Source organism: Myodes glareolus, chromosome 16, assembly GCF_982192425.1.
Source record: "Myodes glareolus chromosome 16, mMyoGla1.1, whole genome shotgun sequence".
NCBI classification, from domain to species: Eukaryota; Metazoa; Chordata; class Mammalia; order Rodentia; family Cricetidae; genus Myodes; species Myodes glareolus.
The window spans coordinates 28,826,430-28,847,114 of record NC_142041.1 but is presented as its reverse complement, the minus strand read 5'-3'; the positions used below and the strand labels follow the sequence as shown (position 1 = coordinate 28,847,114).

At 49.6% G+C, this 20,685-nt stretch overlaps 1 protein-coding gene across 2 annotated transcripts; it reads left to right on the top strand.

Moving 5' to 3' along the window:
* Positions 1-858: 858 nt before the first annotated feature.
* Nans (N-acetylneuraminate synthase) lies at positions 859-17,188 on the top strand. Of its 2 annotated transcripts, none has more exons than XM_085677185.2 (6): positions 859-1,043; positions 3,227-3,442; positions 11,204-11,303; positions 12,573-12,727; positions 14,965-15,235; positions 16,915-17,188. In XM_085677185.2, the coding sequence occupies exons 1-6, from the start codon at positions 912-914 to the stop codon at positions 17,046-17,048; spliced, it is 1,008 nt and encodes a 335-aa protein (XP_085533311.1). In that variant the 5' UTR covers positions 859-911; the 3' UTR covers positions 17,049-17,188. The 2 variants fall into 2 exon arrangements, with proteins under 2 accessions (XP_085533311.1, XP_048276355.1); XM_048420398.3 differs by having other exon boundaries at positions 862-1,043; positions 14,965-15,231; positions 16,945-17,188.
* The last annotated feature ends 3,497 nt before the right edge of the window (positions 17,189-20,685 follow it).

Sequence of the window (20,685 nt, the reverse complement as noted above, 5' to 3'; positions counted from 1 at the left end):
CCAGTTCCTGGGGATCTGATCCCCTCTTCTCACTTCCGCGGGTACTGGATACACGTGGTGTACAGACATACATGCAGGCAAAACACTCATATACATAAAAATAATTTTTTTCAGTGCCACATCAGTGGCTGTGATCGATGGTTTCCATACACTGTCATATGTTTCTGCTTCAGGGAAGAACAGAAAATGCTCGAGAAGGAAGACTGGAGAGTCACAGTTGTCTGAGCATTAGCTATACGTACCATTTTGGTGTGTTCAAGTTTTATCTCAAAGCTACTAGGAACCTGTCCCTGCTTTCCTTCTCCCTCTTTTGGTAATTAAGGTGGCTCCTTGGATGGAGTTATAGATAACCTGAGAAGGCAAACCCGGGAGCCACTAGGGTTACATGAGGGGTGTGGTATCTGCCCTTTCCTTCTAAACGTGATTTCTCGTGAGATTTCTAAAAAACTACAGCAGCGAAGGAAAACGGCAGTTGTTAATGGCGCAGAAATTCTTTCTAGGCTGCAGACCAGAAGCGTCACCTGTATTTCTGGGTGAGGCGCTCTCTTTTTTCTTTTCATGTTCGTGAGATTTCCATGTCTTTCCGTTCCGTCTCAGAATCAGCAGCCGTGGGAATCGAACTCTGGCTCACCTATTTTCCTAGCTGCACCGTGAGGCGCACTCTTTCCTCGCCCCTAGTATCAACGCCGGGATCCCGCCTTCCTCGGCCCGCGGCGTTGGCGGGGCGGGGCTTGCCCCTTTTCTCCCCCCGCTCTCCTCGAGGGAGGGCTCCTATTGGCTGTCGAGCGAGACGGAACCCGCGGATTGGCTGCGCGGCGACCTCCGGCTGACGTGGCGGGGCCGGGACCTTGCGGGCCTGCACGGCGGGTGCGGAAACGCGGCTGGAAGCGTGCGGGGCGCGGATAGACATCATGCCGCTCGAACTGGAGCTGTGTCCCGGGCGCTGGGTGGGTGGGCAGCACCCATGCTTCATCATCGCGGAAATAGGCCAGAACCACCAGGGCGACCTGGACATCGCCAAGCGCATGATCCGCACTGCCAAGGTGAGGGGCGGGGCTCGGGAAGGTCCGCGGAGGGTTAGCGGTGGAGTTCGTGGAGGTTAACGGAGGGCTTGGGCGGGGGGAATCCCAGGGGGCGAGTTAACGGAGGGGCCTGGGAGAGTTTCCGGAGAGTCTCGGGAGAGCGCGGTCGCGAGAGCTTTCTGGTTCTGTGCCCCGTGTCTCACTTGCCTCGATTCCCCAGCTCGGTCTTCCAGGAACTCTTGCTCGCCCTCTCCGCCTCCCTGCCCACTGGACCCCTTTCTTCCCCTTTCCGGTTAGATCAGCCTGGCATCGTCCGTAGGGAGCCACCTGACCAGGATCTTAGGGATTCGGCCCCTTCCTGCTTGTCATATGTCACTTCGGCGATCCTCTCATAACGTTGGTTTCCATGAACTACAATCGTTGGAAGTTGGTGTGGCTTTTCCCTCACCTGTCAGTCCCAGTGTTTGGATTACTAACTGGCGAAAAGTGCAGGTCTCCGAGGGCAGATCCCACTAGGGAACCCCTGTGCACCCAAGTTGTCCGATCTGAAAGGCCGCCTTCGTGGGGCTGTGATGAGCCTCTCATGAAGAAAGGCGTGAAAAGCACAGGCTTCATCGCAGCGCGCCTTAGGTGACCACTACTACCCGCAGCCCCCAGCCCTAGAACTCACACTGTTTTGTTTTAGACACAGGCCTCCAAGCCATTGTTCTGTAAAGGGGGAAATTCCTGCTTTTATTTCCAAGGAACAGCCTGTTTTCCCAAGGTGTGACCTCTTTGTGTGATGAGGTTGTAAAGATACCCAGAGATATAAAAACTGTGCAAACAGAGTTATAGTTTTTCCTCTCACGGGTTCTCTTCAGTTCTGGAGGGCACCGGGGCCAGAGGACACAGTGGCAAGGCCGGTGCTGTCCTGTAGTGTGAGGGGCCTGGCCTAGAGTCAGGACATTTACTAGCTGAGTGGTCTTGAGCAGGTGACTTTCCTAGGCCTCAGACTTTTCTTACTTCTCTCCCTTTCTGTGGTGTTGCAGAGGAATTTCCTACATCCCTATGTTTTGACTTTGCTGCCATTTGTAGCAGGAGACCATTGCCTCAGTTTACTGCCTAGGGTTTGTAGTGTACAAGCTCACTCGCTCACAGGATGCATCTGTTGTTTGTTTTATTATATTCAGAGTGCATTCACACATGTGTGGGTTGCGGGGCTCACACTCGGGTCCTCAGGCTTCGTGACCTGAGCATTTACCTGCTAAGACATTTCACCAGCGCAATAATGTGTGTGTGTGTGTGTGTGTGTGTGTGTGTATTTATGGTTTTTCAAGGCAGGGTCTCTCTGTGTAACAGCCTTAGCTGTCCTGGAACTAGCTCTTGTAGACCAGGCTGGCCTCGAACTCACAGAGCTCCGCCTCCCTCCTTCTCCCGCGTGCTGGGATTAAGGCATGTGCCACCACCACCTGGCCCTTTTAACACATTATTTTTTAACATGCATTTGCACATAGAGGACAGAGGCCCATGCTGGGGTCTGCTTCAGTTGTCCTCTGTCTTTAATATTTTATTTGTATGTGTGTGTCGTGTACTTCCACGAACACTCGTGTATGTGTGTACATGCCACAGTGCTTGTTTGGAGGTCTGGACATGGCTTTCAGATGTTCTGTTCTTCTGGGCTGGAGAGATGGCCCAGAGGTTAAGAGCACAGGTTGCTCTTCCATAGGTGCTGAGTTCGAACCCCATGGTGGCTCATAACCATCTATAATAAGATATGATGCCCTCTTCTGGCCTGTAGGGATATATGCAGACAGAATATTGTATACATAATAAATAAATTAATCTTAAAAAAAAGTTCTGTCCTTTACTGTGTGGACCCTGGGATTGAACTCAGTTTGTCAGGCCTGATGGCAAGCACCTTTATCTGACAAGCCATTTAACCCGCCCTCCACCTACGTTTTGAGACGAGGCTTCTTCTTGAACAAACTGCTCATGATTTGGTTAGATTGGCTGGGCAGCAGGCCCCAGGGATGGGTCTCTAGGCACATGCTACCATGTTTGGCTCTTTACAGGGTGTGGATTTAACTTAAATCCTCATGACCACACTTCTCCCACTGAGCATCTCTTCGGCTCCGGTTTGTTTTGTCTAAATATAATGACGTCATATCATTGTCCCTCCACATTCCTGCTCCAGGTCACTGTAAATGTCCTACTGTGTGTTGCAGGAGTGCGGGGCTGACTGCGCTAAGTTTCAGAAGAGCGAGTTGGAGTTCAAGTTTAACCGGAAGGCCCTGGAGAGACCATATACTTCGAAGCATTCGTGGGGGTCGACGTATGGGGAGCATAAACGGCATCTAGAATTCAGCCACGCCCAGTACAGGGAACTGCAGCGCTATGCGCAGGACATTGGCATCTTCTTCACCGCCTCTGGCATGGACGAGGTAAGCGCCCAGCCTCTCATGGGATGCAGGCAGCTATGGTGTAAAGCCGGCCCTAGCTCTGCTCGCCTTAACTGTGTCCGGCTAAGTGGGAAGCCAATGGGCCAGCGACCCAGAGAAGGGGTTTTGAGAGAAGAGTACCACGGTTTAAAAACTACCCCGACATCAGAGCAGCAATGCTCGACCCCAGCATCCTTCCCACCGTGGGACAGCTGAGCTGGGCAAGGCTCTCCCATTGGAGTGTGGTTTAGATGGGGAACCAGTGTGCCTCACCAGCCAGCTGTGACTGGCTCCCTGGAGTGCAGCTGGCATCACCCACAGGGACGTGTCTCGGGCTGGCTGTGCTGACATCCTAGAGCAGTCCAGCAGGTCCATTTTGCACTATAATTTCTTTTCTTTATTTTTGAGTCAGGGTCTCTGTCTCTGTCTCTAACCCTGACTGTCCTGGAACTTACTCTGTAGATCAGACTGGCTTTGAATTCAGAGATCTGTCTGCTTCTGCCTCGCGAGTGCTGGGATTAAAGGTGTGCGCCACCACCGCCCGGTGTATCTTCTGTCCTTTGATGATCCTATGTTCTCTCTTTTCTGAATGTCAAAAGCTTTAGTCTTAGAAACAAGGACAATGGTACAGAAAGTTTATGTCTTAAGGTTTCTATTGCTGCAAAGAGACACCGGGACCATGGCAACTCTTTTTTTTTTTTTTAAAAAAAAACCATTTCTTATAGTTTATTTAACTTTTATTTTATGTGCATTGGTATGAAGGTGTCAGATCCCCTGGAACTGGATCTTCAGACAGTTGTGAGCTGCCATGTGGGTGCTGGGAATTGAACCCTGGTCCTCTGGAAGAGGAGTCAGTGCTCTTAACCACTGAGCCATCTCTCCAGCCCCCCATGGCAACTCTTATAAAGGAAAACATTTAATTGGGGCTGGCTTACAGTTCAGAGGTTCAGTCCATTGTCATCATGGCGGGAAGCATGGTGACACACAGACAGTGCTGGAGAGGTAGCCGAGAGTTTACAGGATCTAAAGGCAGCAGGAAGAGACTGCGACACACACCTCCCGCAACAAGGCCACACCTCCTAATAATGCTACTCCCTGTGAGCCTATGGGGGACACTTTCTTTCAAACCAACACAATTTAGGAAGTAGGAATGATCCCAGCACCCCAGAGGCAGGCAGAGCTCTCTGAGTTCAAGGCTAGCCCGGTCAGGACGGCCAGGACTGTTAACACAAAGAAACCCTATCTTGAACCCCCGCCCCCCCCCAAAAAAAATTGCAGGGAACGAGAGGGAGTGGCCTGTGGTTTCTATATGCTGTCTCTCTATGGATTTCCTCTTTGAGTCTTACAGTACCTGTCACTGCTGGTCACATCTGGTTTTCTGTGTTCTTTTTCTAATTAGTGTTAGAACACAGCTTCCTTCCTCCTGTGTAAAGACTGTGACAGCAGTTCAATGTTTCTTTTGGAGGGTATACTAGAGTGTTATCTGTTGTTGTTTTTGTTTCCTGAGACAGGGTCTCAGTATGTAGCCTTGGCTGGTCTACAACTCATTGTGTAGACCAGGCTGGCCTCATGATCCTCCAACTCCAGAATCCTGAGTTGAGTTCTGGGTTTCAGACTTACTTTTAGTTTTTTTGTTTTGTTTTTTGTTTTTTGTTTTTCCCCTTTAGTTTCTCCAGATAAGGTTTCTCTGTGTAACAGTCCTGTGCAGGAGAATTGTCTGTATTCTGTCAATCATGTTTTAAATAAACGCTGATTGGCCAGGCAGGAGGTGTAGGCAGGAAAACCAGACAGGAAGTGGAAATGATGCAAGGAGAGCAGGAGAATTCTGGGGAGGAGGAAGCTGATTCCTCCCACTCCTGCCCAGACCACCGAAGCAGCAGGATGTGAGCTGCCCCACTGAAAAAGGTTCAGAGCCACATGGCTAACATAGATCAGAAAAATGGGTTAATCAAGATGAGAGAGTTAGCTAATAAGTAGCCTGACCAAACGGGCCAATCAGCATTATAATTTACAGAGATCTGTGTGTGATTTTTCTCTGGGACTAAACAGCTTGGGGGCCAGGTGGGACAGAAACCCCAACAAACAGGCCCAGCCCCCTCAGGCTACAGTCCTGGAACTCTCTTTGTAGATCAGGCTGGCCTCATACTCACAGGAATCCACCTGTTTCTGAGTACTGGGATTAAAGGTGTGTGCCACCACCTCCTGGCTATTATGTTTAGTTTTTTTATACTGATAAATGATGCTGAACCAGGCTTGGTGGCACCCACTTTTAACTCTAGTATTTGGGAGGTGGAGGTAAGAGAATTAGTTCAGGTCAGCCTCAGCTACAAAATAAGTTTGAGGCTGGCCTGGAATACACGAGACTGTCTCAAAACGAAGCAGATGCCAAGGTGAGCATCTTTTCTGTCTGTTCTCAGTTGTTTCCTTAGGGTTGCTTTCTAGATACAGGCTGTAGGGTGGACTTTAGGGGCGTGCTTTTACTGCCCTTGGAATAGTTTCTCATTGCTTTAATCAGATTGTTGAAAGTTTGTGTGTGTGTGTGTGTGTGTGTGCGTGCTGATGAGGCTGACCTGGAACTTACAGAGAGCCTCCTGCCCCTGCCTCTACTTCCCCAGTACTGGAATTGAAGGTGTGCCCTACCACACCTGGTTCATAAAACACACCCCTGTCTTTGTTAGTCTTCCAGATTTCAGAATATGTTTGTAATTGCAAACATTGGTCCTTGTAAAAATGAAGGAAACCCCACATGGTGGCTTGTGCCTTTCATTCCAGCACTGGTAAGTGTAGACAGGAAGATTGTTGTGAGTTCAAAACCAGACTGTGTTGTATTGTGAGTTTCATACAGTCAGAGCTACAAAGTGAGATTCTGTTGCTTTTCTCCTTACATCATGGAAAAAACAAACAGGCCAAAAACCCAAAAAGCAATTGATGAAAAGTAAAAAGACTAATAGGCCCAGCACTTGCTGGTGAGCCTGGGCAACAGAGTCTACAAGCCAGAAACAGTAGGTTTTCTATACTGAAAACCTGCTGGGGTTTCTCTGCTGCCAGTTTGGGAAGGAGGTTCCTCTGGCGTTTGTTTGCAGCTGGTGTCATGGCTGGCCTGGGGCACATGAAGACAGGAGAAAGGGCGGTGAGGGGGAAATGGGTCCATAAAACCTTTACAAAGAGTAAATTTACATAGATCTTTCTTTGCCAAACTAGCATTTCCTGCCCAGCCTCCTCAGAGCGTCCTGGTTGAGTTCTGTCTGTCCTTCCGTGTCTCCCACCTCCGTTTCTGCAGCAGGTGGCTCCCAGGGTTCACCTTCCTGACTGCGTTATAACAGCTAGCATTTACTGAGTGCCTCCTCTCTCTGCTGTGCGTGCTGTTCTTGGGCGTTCTGTGTGCTCAGGGAAGGTTAAGGTGTGGCAGAATTGTAGGGAGACTGAAAGTTTGCAGGACACCCCTCAGGAGGGTGTGCCGAGGAGGTGGATTTCAGCCAAAGCAAGCTTAGTGTCAAGGCAGCAGCAGATAGAAGCAATGAGCCGGGGGTGGGGGGTGGGGAGGCGTGGGGGCACAGAGCCACCTCTCCCTACTCCTGCCCCTGCACTCTGTCCTCTCCACCTCCTTCCCCTGGCTGCCTGCTGCCCGGTGCCCATGACAGGGCTGGCCTGTCCTTTTTTTTTTTTTTTTTGTTCTGTGCTCTGTTGACAAAAACCATAATTCTCATCTTAAGTGGAGCAAGAGAGACTATTCTGGAACCATTCTGAGTAACCAGGGCCTGAGAACACAGATTTAGGTTACTCTAAATTCTGTGTTCCAACATGGAAGCAGTTCACAGGGTTTTTATAGTTTTACAGAATAAAGAGTCATAAATCTAAGCAGCATTAAAATATGTCGGTGAGTGCACCAGAGCAGCGGGTGTAATGAGATGGGGCAGCCATTCTATAGGCTCAACGTGCTCTCTGATGACATTTTGCTCTTGGATTGGCGGAAGGTAGTGTTTTGCTAAGTTAATAGCTTCTCTTTTAAAAAGTTTATTCATTTATTATGTATACAGTGTTCTGCCTGCATGTGTGCCTGCAGACCAGAAGAGGGCACCAGATCACATTACGGATGGTTGTGAGCCACCATGTAGTTGCTGGGAATTGAAGTCACAACCTCTGGAAGAGCAGCCAGTGCTCTTAACCACTGAACCCACCTCTCCAGCCCTAAGTTAATAGCAAGAGGTATTTATTTACTCACTTTTTATTTATTTTTGGTTTTTCAAGACAGGGTTTCTCCCTGTAGCCCTTGCTGTCCTGGAACTTGCTCTGTAGACCAGGCTGGTATCACACTCTGCCTCCTGAGCGCTGGGACTAAAGGCCTGTGCCACCACTTTCTGACTGAGGTTTTTATTTATGACCATGAGCTGTTAGTTCAGGTGTACAGTGGGGCAAGGCATGGCTGTTTCAGAAGTCTAAAACTAGCCCAGGATAAAGTAATTAGTGTCTGAACCCAAAAAATTCCAGTCTGTCCACAGCACTGACATTCTGATTGGTTCATCAGTCTCTGCAGACACAGAAACTCTTGCCAGAGTTTTTTGTTTGTTTTGTTGTTCATAGCCAGACACTTTTTTCTTCGCTCCCCAGTAGTCGCTCACCCCTGCTTTCTGGCTCGTCCTCATGGGCTTTGTTTCTCTCCTGCGTGATCACAGCCAAAGGGACTTTAGAAAGTCCCCATTCCCCAGTGTGCCTGAACCTGCTTGTAATCCCAGCTCTCAAAGCAGGGATAGGAGGAAGGCAATTTCGAGGCTAGCCTGGGCTACATGTGGTGACATTGTTTTCAAAATTAGAAGCCCAGGTCTCGCTCTGTTACCCCTTCTGTTACCAGTAGCTTCTCTTCGTATATACACAGAAAGGTTCTGTGAGCACCCATTATCTGTTTGTATTTTATTTGTGTATTTATTTTTGAGACAGGGTCACCATATAGCACTGGCTGTCCTGGAAATAACTGTAGACCAGGCACTCACAGAGATCCACCTGCCTCTGCTTTCTGAGTACTGGGATCAAAGGTGTGCACCACCAGGCCCACTGTCTGCTCTTACTGAGTCAGTCAACCAGGCATGGTGGTGCTTGCCTGTAATCTTAGCCCTCGGGAGACTGTGGCAGGAGAATCAAGAGTTGGAGGCCAGTACAGGGTACATAGCAAGATCAGGGCCAGCCTAGAATAATACAAGTCTGTTTTAAAAAGCAAAGAAGCACATCCTAAGTCAAACCAGTTCGGAAGACCTAAGTTTGAAACCTGACAGGTTTATTTCTGGGACCCTTCCTCCTGGGAGCCATAGGTGGGCAAAGTTTCCTTAGCTCCAGCCTCCTGCGGGTGGCCTGTTCCATGCTCTGAACCTCAGCCATCTGAGGTCCTAATTGAATTACTTAAAGGCAAACTGAAAACAGGAAGTAGTAGGGCTGTTTGACTTGTGCCAGGGACAGGGCCTCACAGCAGTAAGGCAGGTCAGAGGAAGTCAGCAGGCCTTGGGAAAGAAAGCTTTGGCTGTGACCCTTGTAGGGTGAAGAACCAAGGTGGCAGTTTTCAAAATGGCCACTAGGTGGCACCGATTCCCCAGATGGACTGCAAAATGAGACACTCTCTTCCTTCTTAGCAGGAACTCCCCTGCCTCCTCATTAAAAAATAACTTGACAATGATAGAATTCCATGCAAATTGCACAATCCTTGTAGATAAATCTTTGAATTGTTTTTGTTTTGTTTTGTTTTCTTTCTGCACTAGGCATCCTTAGCTCTCACTGCTTGGTCCATCTCCTGAGGCCACACTTGGCCTGCTCATGCCTGGGAGAGTGAGCGTTCCACTAGCTGAACACTTACGTTCAACTGGTACCGCTTCTTTCTTCTAGTGCACAGCTTCCCTCTCCACGTTCCCCTCTCCTTTACCAGATGTGACCAGAGTACTGAGAAAACTAGAGTATGTTAAGTGAATTATGTTGTAAAAGGATCACTTTTGTTTCGTTTTATTTCTCAGGGCTGTTTAGCAGTGTGGCATATGCAGGGAGGAGAGGAAACGTGGGTGGGAAAAGCAAAGGACAAAACGTTGGACCCAGGGGTAGAGCAGCCAGCCCCACAGGGATTGTGGGACGCTCGGGGTGAGCGGTCCCTGGTGTCCTGTTCTGTAGTGACCCACGGACTGAAAGGTTCCAGCCGCCTTGAGTCCTCATGCGCTGGCTGACCAGCCTCGCTTCTTTTTGATGGGGCACTAAGTGTTTTGGGGATTGAGCCCAGGGCTTTGCACACGCTAGGCAAGCTCTCCACCCAGAGTGCCAGCCTCAGACCCCGCTAAGTGCCTCCCACCCTGTGTTGTTGAGAGCGTACTAAAGAATAAAGTCGGCTTCAGACTCACTAAACTGACCACGGCCATGGTGTTTGGAGAGGTTCCAAACCCTTTGGGAAGGCGGATGGAGGTCTGTTATGGTAGGATGTTGTTTATTTCTAAGTTTTTTTTAAATATAATTTATTTTTATTTATGTGTATGGATGTTTTGCTTGTATATATGTCTGTGTACCATTTGTATGGCTGGTACCCTCAGAAGCTGGAAGAGGGCATCAAGTATCTTAGAACTAGAGTTACAGATAGGTGGTTGTTAAACCCGCCCCCCATGCAGGTGCTGGGTTCTCTGGAAGAGCAACCATTGCTCTTTTTCTTTTTTTAATTTTATTTATTTATATTTTTGTATGAGTGCTCTGCATGTACACCTGCAGGCCAGCAGAGGGCATCAGACCCTGTTACAGATGGTCATGAGCCACCAGGTGAGTGCTGAGAATTGAACTCAGGACCTCTGGAAGAACAGCCAGTGCTCTTAACCCCTGAGCCATCGCTCAAACCCTTGGTTTCTTTTCTTTTCCCTTGGTTTTTTTCGAAACAGGGTTTCTCTGTGTAGTTTTGGAGCCCCTCCTGGAACTAGCTCTGTAGACCAGGCTAGCTTCGAACTCACAGAGATCCGCCTGCCTCTGCCTCCCTGACTGCTGGGATTAAAGGCCAGCTCCTTGTTTTCTTTTATGAGACAGGCTCTCACCATGGTCCTGTCTGACCTGGAACTTGCTATGTAGGTCAGGTTGCCCTTTAACTCATAGAGATCCACCCTTACTTCTTAGTACTTAACAGAACGTGAGATTCTGCTTGTGTGTGTAGTGCGTGCAGTGCTAGGGATCAAACCCAAGGCCTCACACATTCTAGGGAAGTACTCGGCCATCTCTGCCAGTCCTGAGATGATCCTGGAACCGTTTGCTAACACCTTTCAGTTTCTGGAATCTTCTGGGATGAGTCCCACCTGGCAGTATTGATGGTAACTTCAAGCCGTGCTGTTGTCTGAATGGTGACCGCCTGTTCCGCAGACAGCACAGTTCAAGGTCCGGAGGACCAACTGATACCCAGAGTCAACCTGGGACAGAGATTGCTCCTGTTGTCCCTCTGGGCAAGGATGCAGTGTTTTCCTTTCTGTCCTTTGACCTTTGAGGGCCGGGCACTTTCTCTCTACCTGGTTTCTGGGTCACTGTTCACAAGTTCTTTGAGGAGGAAGAGTCTGGCCAGAGGCAGTGTGTCCCATGCAGATGCTCGTAGCCATTGATGGTCAGCTTGTGAAGAGCAAGTCTTGGATGTGCACTAGACAGATGGGTGGGTGGACATGCGACGACGTGTTCTCTAGTCTCCCTCACTGGGTTCCTCTATCACCCGTCCTGTACCACAGGGCAGTGTTTCTGAACAATACTGAAAGGCACTTGCTCGGACTTTTTTTGTAGATGGCGGTTGAGTTTCTGCATGAACTGAATGTCCCATTTTTCAAAGTTGGATCTGGTGACACTAACAATTTTCCTTATCTGGAGAAGACAGCCAAGAAAGGTAAGTGTGGGTTTTTTTCCCTCAAAACCAGTCCAAGCTTTGTGTTTCTGCCCCCTAGTGGCTGCTCACTGTGATAGCATTCATGGAGACTCATCTAGTTTTAGTTTTTATTTTGGTTTGGTTTTTAGACAGTCTCCCTGTGTATCCTGGCTGGCATGGAATTCGCTCTGTAGCCAAGGCTACAGATCCTCCTACAGATCTAGCTCAAACTCCTAGAGATCCTCCTGCCTCTGCCTCCCAGGTGCTGGGGTTAAAGGTGTGCACCACTACACCCAGCTTAGGAGACACGTTCTAGAAATCTCCTACCTGTTTGTTCTGGGGCAGTACTAGGGACCATGCACCTGCTGTGAGTATCCTACCACTAAGCCACATCCCCAGGCCCTGTAGGAATCTCCACATAATACTTGGTAAATTGATTTCCCAGCGTGAAATGATCTCAGTTGACCCACCTTACAGACCTGGGATGGAAGCAGGTCATGCTCCCGGGATAGTCTGACTTGTTTCCTAGGCAAGGTATCAGAAGCCCTAAGGACAGGGCTCTGTGCAGGCCAGCACCCAAATCGGCAGCTCGCAGCCCCTCGGCTGTGCTCATGCACTGGGGAATCTTCCACAGTGTGGGCTGCGTATCCCTTATCCAAATGCCTGTGAGCAGGCGTGTTCCTGAATTTGGAGTCTTTTGGGTTTGGGGATTTTAGACTAAGATTGTTGACTGAGGTTCCTGTCCTACCCAGTCCCACAGTCGTTGAGTCCTAAATAAACACACAGAGGTCTACATTAATTATAAACGGATTGGCCTATTAGCTCAGGCTTCTTATTAACTCTTATAGCTTACATTACATAATTCTTGTCTTTGGTAGCCACGTGGCTTGGTACCTTTATTGGTGAGGCAGTCACGTCTGGGTGATGACTGCAGACTGACTCTTTCCTCTTCCCAGCATTCTCTTGTTCTCATTGCCCCGCCTCTACTTCCTGCCTGGCTACTGGCCAGTCAGCATTTTATTAAACAAGTACAAGAAACAAATCTTTACAGGGTAAATAAAACCATTGTCCCACAGCGTAAGATGAAGCCTGTTCAGTACTGTACAGCCTCTTGATCTGTAGAGAGGCCTCTCTTCCCCTCAAGATCCTGAGATCCCTCGGCGTGCTTCCCTTTGCTGGAGCATGATCCTGAGGAAGTGTGCTTCCCCATTGGTTGCTGTGCGGTGTCTTAGGAGATGGGGCGGGGGAGGGGAGATTCTGAGCCCTGTGAAGAAGGTGCCGGTTCTTCAGGTCGCCCTATGGTGATCTCCAGTGGGATGCAGTCGATGGACACCATGAAGCAAGTCTACCAGATCGTGAAGCCCCTCAACCCCAACTTCTGCTTCCTCCAGTGCACCAGCGCGTACCCACTGCAGCCAGAGGATGCCAACCTACGCGTCATCTCGGTGAGCAGGACATTCATTCATTTGCGATGCTGGAGACTGATCTAGGGCCGTGGGCATGCCAACCAAGTGTTCTTCCACTGAGCTATAGATAGCCCTAGCCCTGTTGTTATAACCAACCATGGCACACTTTGTAGATGTACAGATCCTATCTTCGTGTGACAGAATCAGATTAGACCTAGGCAGCCAAGGAAGTATGGCATTCCAAAGAGGAGAACTGTAAATTAAAGCATATAACACCAATCTTAGTTTCTTCCCTGTGTGTATGTGTGAGTGTGTGCGTGTGTGCGTGCGTGTGTATGTATTTATGCCTCATACATCATGATTTGTCTTCATGTACTTTTTAGTCTTTTTTTTTTTTTGGTAAGGTCTCACTGTGTAGAATTGTCAGGCCTATAACTCACTCTGTTGACCATGCTGGCCTCAAACTCAAAGAGATCTGCCTGCTTCTGCCTCCCAAGTGCTGGGATTAAAGGCCTCCATAGATGAATATAGTTAACAACTTAGCGTCTTTGACTCCAGGTACTCTCCCTGATTTTCCCCTCACTGGAAGTCCTATCACATCCTCTCTCTGGACATGGCTACGCAGCGAGAGTGGCTTTGCCAGCCCACCCAGTCACAGTAGAATTCCCTGGCCTAGAAGCCTACACTCTCTCTCTCTTTCTCTCTTTGGGGGAGGGTTTTTTTTTTTTTTTTTTGAGACAGGGTTTCTCTGTGCATCCCTGGTTGTCCTAGAACTCACTCTGTAGATCAGGCTGGTCTTGAACTCTTGAACTCATTGATGCCCACCTCTGCCTCCAGAGTGCTGGGACTAAAGGCGTGTGCCGCCGCCACCCGGCTGCAGTGTATAGACTGTATATCACACAGCTGTGGGCTGATCTCAAGGCTTTAGCCATCCAGCATTCCTTATCTGCTACTGCTCCCCACCTGCATCTCCCTGCTGGGCTTCAGCCTTCTGGCCACCATCACTGACAGCACTCACTCATCTGAGAAGGGCTTTGGTGCATTAGGTGGATTAGAGATTCCATTAATTATTCAGAGTTCCCATCAACGAAATGTTTTGGGCCTGGGCTGTGTGTATAATTTATATATATATATATATATATATATATATATATATATATATATATAAATTTTATTTATTAGTATACAGTGTTCTGCCTGCATGTATGTCTGCACACCAGAAGAAGGCACAAGATCTCATTATAGATGTTTGTGAGCCACCATGCAGGTGCTGGGAATTGAACTCAGGACCTCTGGAAGAATAGCCAGTGCTCTTAACCTCTGACCCATCTCTCCAGCCCTAATTGATATGTTTGTGTGTAACACACTTGATTTCATACTTGTGACAAGAGCTTTTGGAGGTGAGCTCAGGCATTCCATTTCAGTTATGTTGTTATTCTTGGTCTGCACAGGTTTTAACAGTCATACAAGGTGTTGGTTGATTAGAATGTTTTGAATTCACGTATGTGTATGAGTATGCATGTGTGTGTGCACGCCATGGTAAGTGTATAGCACTCAGAAGACAGCCTGCGGGGGCTGGTACTCTCCTTTCATTGGATGGTTTCCAGGGATCAAACTCATGTCGTCAGGCCCGATGGCAGGCGCTTGCCCTCACCCTCTGAGCCATCTTGATGGCCCGCAGAAGGCATTCTCAATGGCAGCAGTAACTTTTACAGTATGGCGGGTGTCTTAGTTAGGGTTTCTCTTGCTGTAAGTAACTCGGGGAGGAAGGGTTTTTTTTTTTTCCTCTCACAGCTCCTTATTACAGTTCATCATCAAGAGCAGGGCAGGAATCTGGAGGCTGGAGCTGATGCAGAGGCCACGAGGGGTGCTGCTTATAGGCTTGCTCCACGTGGCTTACTCAGCCTGCGTTCTTACAGAACCTAGGACCACCAGCCCATAGTTGGTGTCACCCACAGTGGGTTGGGCCTGTCCCCATTGAACACTAAGTAAGAACGTGCCTTACAGCCCGCTCTTAGGGAGACATTTCGTCCCTCCTCTCTGATGACCCTAGCCTGTGTCAGTTGACATAAAACCAGTCAGTACAGCGGGTGCCCTCCCTGTTCCCAGCAACCCTCAGTGGGCACTTTTATCTTTGTAAGGGGGAGGCTCAGAGTGCCTTCCTTACTGTCTCACCCCTGGCTGCTCTGCTCAGGGGCGGCTGAAGTGGGGTGCCCTTCTGATCTCCCTAACGAGAAGTCCCAGAAGGGTAAGCACTCCCCTCTTCTATTTTACAGGAGTACCAGAAGCTCTTTCCCGACATTCCCATAGGGTATTCCGGGCATGAGACAGGCATCGCCATATCCGTGGCGGCAGTGGCCCTGGGGGCCAAGGTGTTGGAACGCCACATAACTTTGGACAAAACTTGGAAGGGGAGCGACCACTCAGCCTCGCTGGAGCCTGGAGAACTGGCAGAGCTGGTGCGGTCCGTGCGCCTGGTGGAGCGGGCACTGGGCTCTCCAGTCAAGCAGCTGCTGCCCTGTGAGGTGGCCTGCAATGAGAAGGTGGGTACTGCCTGACCCTGCCTCGCCTGCTGTCCTGGGGCAGGTGTGGCACACGTGACCAGGAGCTGGGCTTCTGACTTGTCTGAGCCTGACAGATGAGCAGGTTAAGGAATGTCACACCCACCCTTCTGGGCACCATTAGGCTATGGGAGCAGCGGGGTGATGCATCACATGGGAGCAGGTCAGGGTTTTTAGCTACCCTGGCTCACATTAGTCTTTCTACAAAGCCTCTGGAGCCTGTGGCCTCAGGGCTCTGAACCCTACGAGATAGAGAGTGAAGTCCTACGATGGCCAAGCCTGGTCACTTGGAGTAGACATACCGAGGCACTGGGAAGAGAGCCAGGGCAGTCCTGAGTACAAAGGGGCACTGGGTGGGTAGGGCTGGTGGTCACTGACGGTGAGGCCTGGGCGAGCTCCCCCCTTCCCTGCCAGCTTCTTAGAAGCCATGACTTGGCCCTTTCTGCTCTTGTGAGTTTAGAGGCAGGAGTCCCAGGAGTTCTGGGTGCAAGACTCCTTACCTGCAGTTGTGTGGGTCAGGGCAGACCCAGGGCATTGAACCCTTTTATTCTGCCGGAGATTACCTGCTGACCCGACCCCCACAATTCCAGGTGCACGTGGACTGGGGAGTTAGCAGTTAAAGACTATACTTGCCCCGCAGATGAATTGGAGAGAGTCATTCAGGAACTTAGAGTGACAGTTACGGCGGTCGGGCATGGAGTGCTCACAGTGGAGGGTGAAAGCAGCCAGGGCCACTTTGTGACAATAAGCAGCTGACACAGCTTCTCCTGGTGCTAAGTCCAAGTTAGAACTCGGGGGCTCTTATGTAAGCTGTGGAGGACGGCAAATGCTGCTTCCGAGTATGTACAGGGAGGCGGAGTGCTGGCTGTGAACCATCCCTCGGTCTCCACATCTGCCTGTCCTGTCTGTCCCCTTTCTGGGTACCCCTTGTCATCTGAATAAGTCACCCTCATTGCTCATGGGCCCTCCATCACCCTATTTTATAGAACAAAGTGGCAAACAGGTTTGTATACACATGGGACCGGGACTCATCTTAGTTATTGGCAGCTTGACGAAGTTGCTGCCTTCTTTTGACCTCAGTTTCTATAAGATGTTGATGACACGGGGACAGAAGTAACCACGGCTATCACATGGAGGGAGCATGGGGACAGAAGTAACCGTGGCTGTCACATATAGGGAGCATGGGGACAGAAGTAACTGTGGCTGTCACATGTAGGGAGCACGGGGACAGAAGTAACCGTGGCTGTCACATGTAGGGAGCACGGGGACAGAAGTAACCGTGGCTGTCACATGTAGGGAGCATGGGGACAGAAGTAATCGCGGCTGTCACATGTAGGGAGCACAGGGACAGAAGTAACCGTGACTGTCACATATAGGGAGCACGCTCCATCTCACTCTGTTAATACTCTGATAAGGTACCAGCACCTTTAGCGGGGAAGCCAAACACAGCACCCAGGCCAACAGGTACTGAACCTGGGTTGATGTTGCTACACAGCCTGAGCCCTTTCCTTTGTGCTGTGTGACTGGAAAGGCCCTAGTCTGTGATGTCACCTGACACGGACTGTGTCTCTGCTTCTGTGAGGTACTGCTCTGGACATTGTGGTGAGGAAGTCCCAGCTGTGATGATCCCGTCACAGGGACATGGAGTGTGCAGGAGTTACTTAGTATCTGACACTGGTCTTCCTGTGTCCACAGCTGGGCAAGTCTGTGGTGGCCAAAGTGAAAATCCCAGAAGGCACCATCCTGACCCTGGACATGCTCACCGTGAAGGTGGGGGAGCCCAAAGGCTATCCTCCTGAAGACATCTTCAGCCTCGTGGGCAGAAAAGTGCTGGTCACTGTGGAAGAAGATGACACAATCATGGAAGACTCTGTGGAAAATCACAGCAAGAAAATCAAGTCTTAAAATAAAGTGCCTCTCCCTGGCTCCTCAGCTACCATGCTACCGCTGTCCAGTGTGTTGGGTACACCCTGTCACAGCGGCCACCTGTGTCCAGCCCATCGGAAAGGAAGGACCAATGAGGCCATTCTACTCTGAGGTGTCCAGCCAGAGAAGGCAGCCCCGAGCTCCTTCAGGGTTTCTGTGAGGCTCTGTTGTTGTCTTAACCCTTCGTGTTCCCACCCCACACAGCAACTCCAGGAACCTCACAGACAGCTGGGTTCCCCAGAGTACCAAATAATGGTCGCTTACATTAGACTCTCCTGAGGCCTTGTGGGCAGGAGGCAAGCGCTTCTGTCTCTGAGTGAAGGTTGGGAGGAAGAGAGCAGTTGATCTTCCCTTTGGTAAACCCTCAGGGCAGCCTCTGTCCTGTACCACAGAGGCCTAGAGAGACGTGGCTCTAAGCAGCCAGGCCCATACTCAGGGCAGTGCACACTACACCATGGTACACTTGGTCGGTGAGGTGACCCTTAGAAAGGGGTATGAACAGGGAGGTGTGGGGCGTGGAGCTTTCGAGCCGTAGTGTGAGGGGGATGCAGAAATCGTCTCTGCCATAATCGCCAGTGTCTTGTCAGAGATGACAGATGGCAACCCAGGCACAGAGCCTCCACTGTGACTTCTTCAAGTGCGTGAACTTTTTATAGAGGTTCGTTGTCACGTTGCAGTTCGTTCTTTGCTGAATCAGTGCTGAAATTAATCATTTTGTTCTTTTCAAGTATCTTCTCGTCTATATTTTATTTTTTTAAAAATTTACTTTTTTTGTTTGTTTTTTATTTTTCTGAGACAAGATCTCACTCTATATCCCTGCCTGAGCCGGCACTTGCTTTGTAGACCAGACTGGACTCGAACTCTGAGATCCACCTGCCTCTGCCTCCTGAGGGCTGAGATTAAAGGTGTACAACATCACACTTGGCCCACATTTATTTTTCATGTGTGTGTTTGTGTGTGCACGAATTACAAAGAATGGCTTGTGGGAGTCAGGTCTCCTCCTCTGCCATGTTGGCCCCAAGGATCTAACTGAGGCCGCCAGGCCTGGCAGCGGTCTCCTTTCCCAGCTGACCTGTATCGCTGGCCCGGTAGCCACCCCTCCCATTTTGTGTATTTGTGCTTGCAGAGGTCGGATGTCCTGCTTTACCATTGTCCACTTATCCGAGGCAGCATTAGCTGTGAAAACATCTAGCAGGCTCCAAAAATCTGTCTCTGCCAGGCCTGACTTTTTGCTTGGGGCCGAGATCTGAACTCAGGCCCCAGTGCTTAAGCAGCAAGGGCCTTTCCCTATCGAGACGTCTTCAGCCCTTTTCAAGTCCTTTCTCTCTTCTTAAGGGGTTATCTTTATTCTCTGTGTATGTATATGTGTCCAATACCAAGGGAAGTCAGAAGAGGGTATAGATCCCCTTACTGGAACTGGTTATGAGCCTCTACATACACGATGAGAACTGAACCCAGGGTTTCTCTGCAAGAGCAGAAACTGCTCTTAACTGCTGAGATATCTCTTCAGCCACTTCTTTTCAAGGTGGTGTGTGTGTGTGTGTGTGTGTGTCTGTGTGTCTGTCTGTCTGTCTGTCTGTCCTGGAACTCACTGTGTACGGGGCTGGCTTCGAACTCAGAGATCTACCTGCCTCTTCCTGAGTGCTGAGATTTAAAGATGTTATGTGTGTGTGCTTTGGCATGTATGTCTGTGTGAGGGTCTTGGATTCCCTGGAACTGGACTTACAGATAGTTGTGAGGTCCCATGTGGTTGCTGGGAATTGAACCCGGGTCCTCTGAAAGAGGAATGCTTTTAACCTCTTGAGTCCTCTCTCCAGTGTCGAAAACTAGCTTCAGCAAAACTTGTACGTTCCAGGGTAGGAGAGCATGAGGATTAGCATTATTAGGCAAAAGGAACAGAGATATAGGAGAAATAAGAGACAAACAGGACAGCATTAGGAGAGACATTTAGTAAAAGGGGAAGGGGGAGGCAACAATTCATTAGCTTGACACAAGGAATAGACTTGAATTCTACCTTTGGTCCAGGTGGAGCAGATCTACTTCAACACTCAAAATGCTAATTATCACACCCTAGGCCAGAATCTCGTTTGTAGCCACACCTGTTAACATTGAGAGCAAAAATAAGCTCAAACTCTCTGACCTTCGGACAAGGTGGAATGGGCTCACATCTGTGTGCCCAACACTCCAGTTCCCTTTCCAAGTTCTTAATTTTTGTGTTCATACTTATTTGACCTTATTTGGTTAAGGGGAGAGGGTGCACATGCATGTGTGTGACTGCCTGCCTACAGAGGCCAGGGGCATTTGGCCTTATTTTGTTAGTGTGTGTGTGTGCCTGCCAGCCTACAGAGGCCAGGGGTGTCAGATCCCAGAGCCAGGGGTATTTGACCTTATTGTTAGGGTGTGTGTGTGCCTGCCTACAGAGGACCAGGGTGTCAGATCCCCTGGAGCTGGAGTTATAAGCAGTTGTGAGCTGCCTGATATGGGTGCTGGGTGCTAAACTTAGGTCCTCTGCAAGAGCAGTTTGAACTCGTAACCTCTAAGCCATGGCCTCTCCAGGCCCAATCTAACCTTATTTGCTGCATCAATACTATTGGAAAGTGTACGTTCAAGTCTCTTCTCAGTGCATAGTTAGCCCTGAGAGGCTAATGTGTGAATTAGGACTCCCTTTCTCGGAATCTGGACTAACTTCTGGGGTGCTCTGGTTTGTAGCCGGCCTGGGATCTAGGCACATTCCCAGCCCGCTCACAGTTGGAAGACATGCCTAAGTACTTGCAGGTGGGCTGTGCCATGCTGTGCCCGTGACACTTCCACAGACAGGATCCACTGAGCTGACCTTCACTGGAAAGGGCATTGGGGGGGGGCACTGACCTGGGAAAGCCTCCAAGAAGTTGCAGCCAGTTTAAGCCTTGTACACTGAGCAGCAACTGAGGGATGAACGGTGTATGCTTGGGAAATTCCCAGAGGTGGGAGGTGATTTGAGAGGAGCAACCCGTGGGGAAGAGGGGCTTAGCCTTCCAGGTTCTCCAGGGAGTGGTAGACCAAGGATGTTTTTCTTTTCTACATTTATTTTATGTGTATGGCTGTGCCTGCATGTATGTCTGCACCATATGTGTGTCTGGTGCCAACAGGAGCCAGAGGAGAGTGTTCAGTCTCATGAAATCGGTACAGTTGTGAGCTACCATGTGATTGGTGGAAACTGAACTTGGGTCCTCTCCAAGAGCAGCCAGTTCTCTTAACCACTGAGACATCGCTCTAGCCTTTGCATTGTGTGTGTGTGTGTGTGTGTGTGTGTGTGTGTGTGTGTATGGGTGGATGTGCACTCTGAGTGGCAGTCAGAGCACAAGTATTAGGAGTTACTTCTCTCTTTCCACCACGTGGGCCCTCCCCAGGGTTGAATTCAGACTGCCAGGCTTGAAGGCAAGCACCTTTGACCTGCTGAATCATCTCACCAGCCTCCCCCTTCTTCATCCCCCCTAGAAAACTTCTGATCAGAACACGATGGACTCCGGC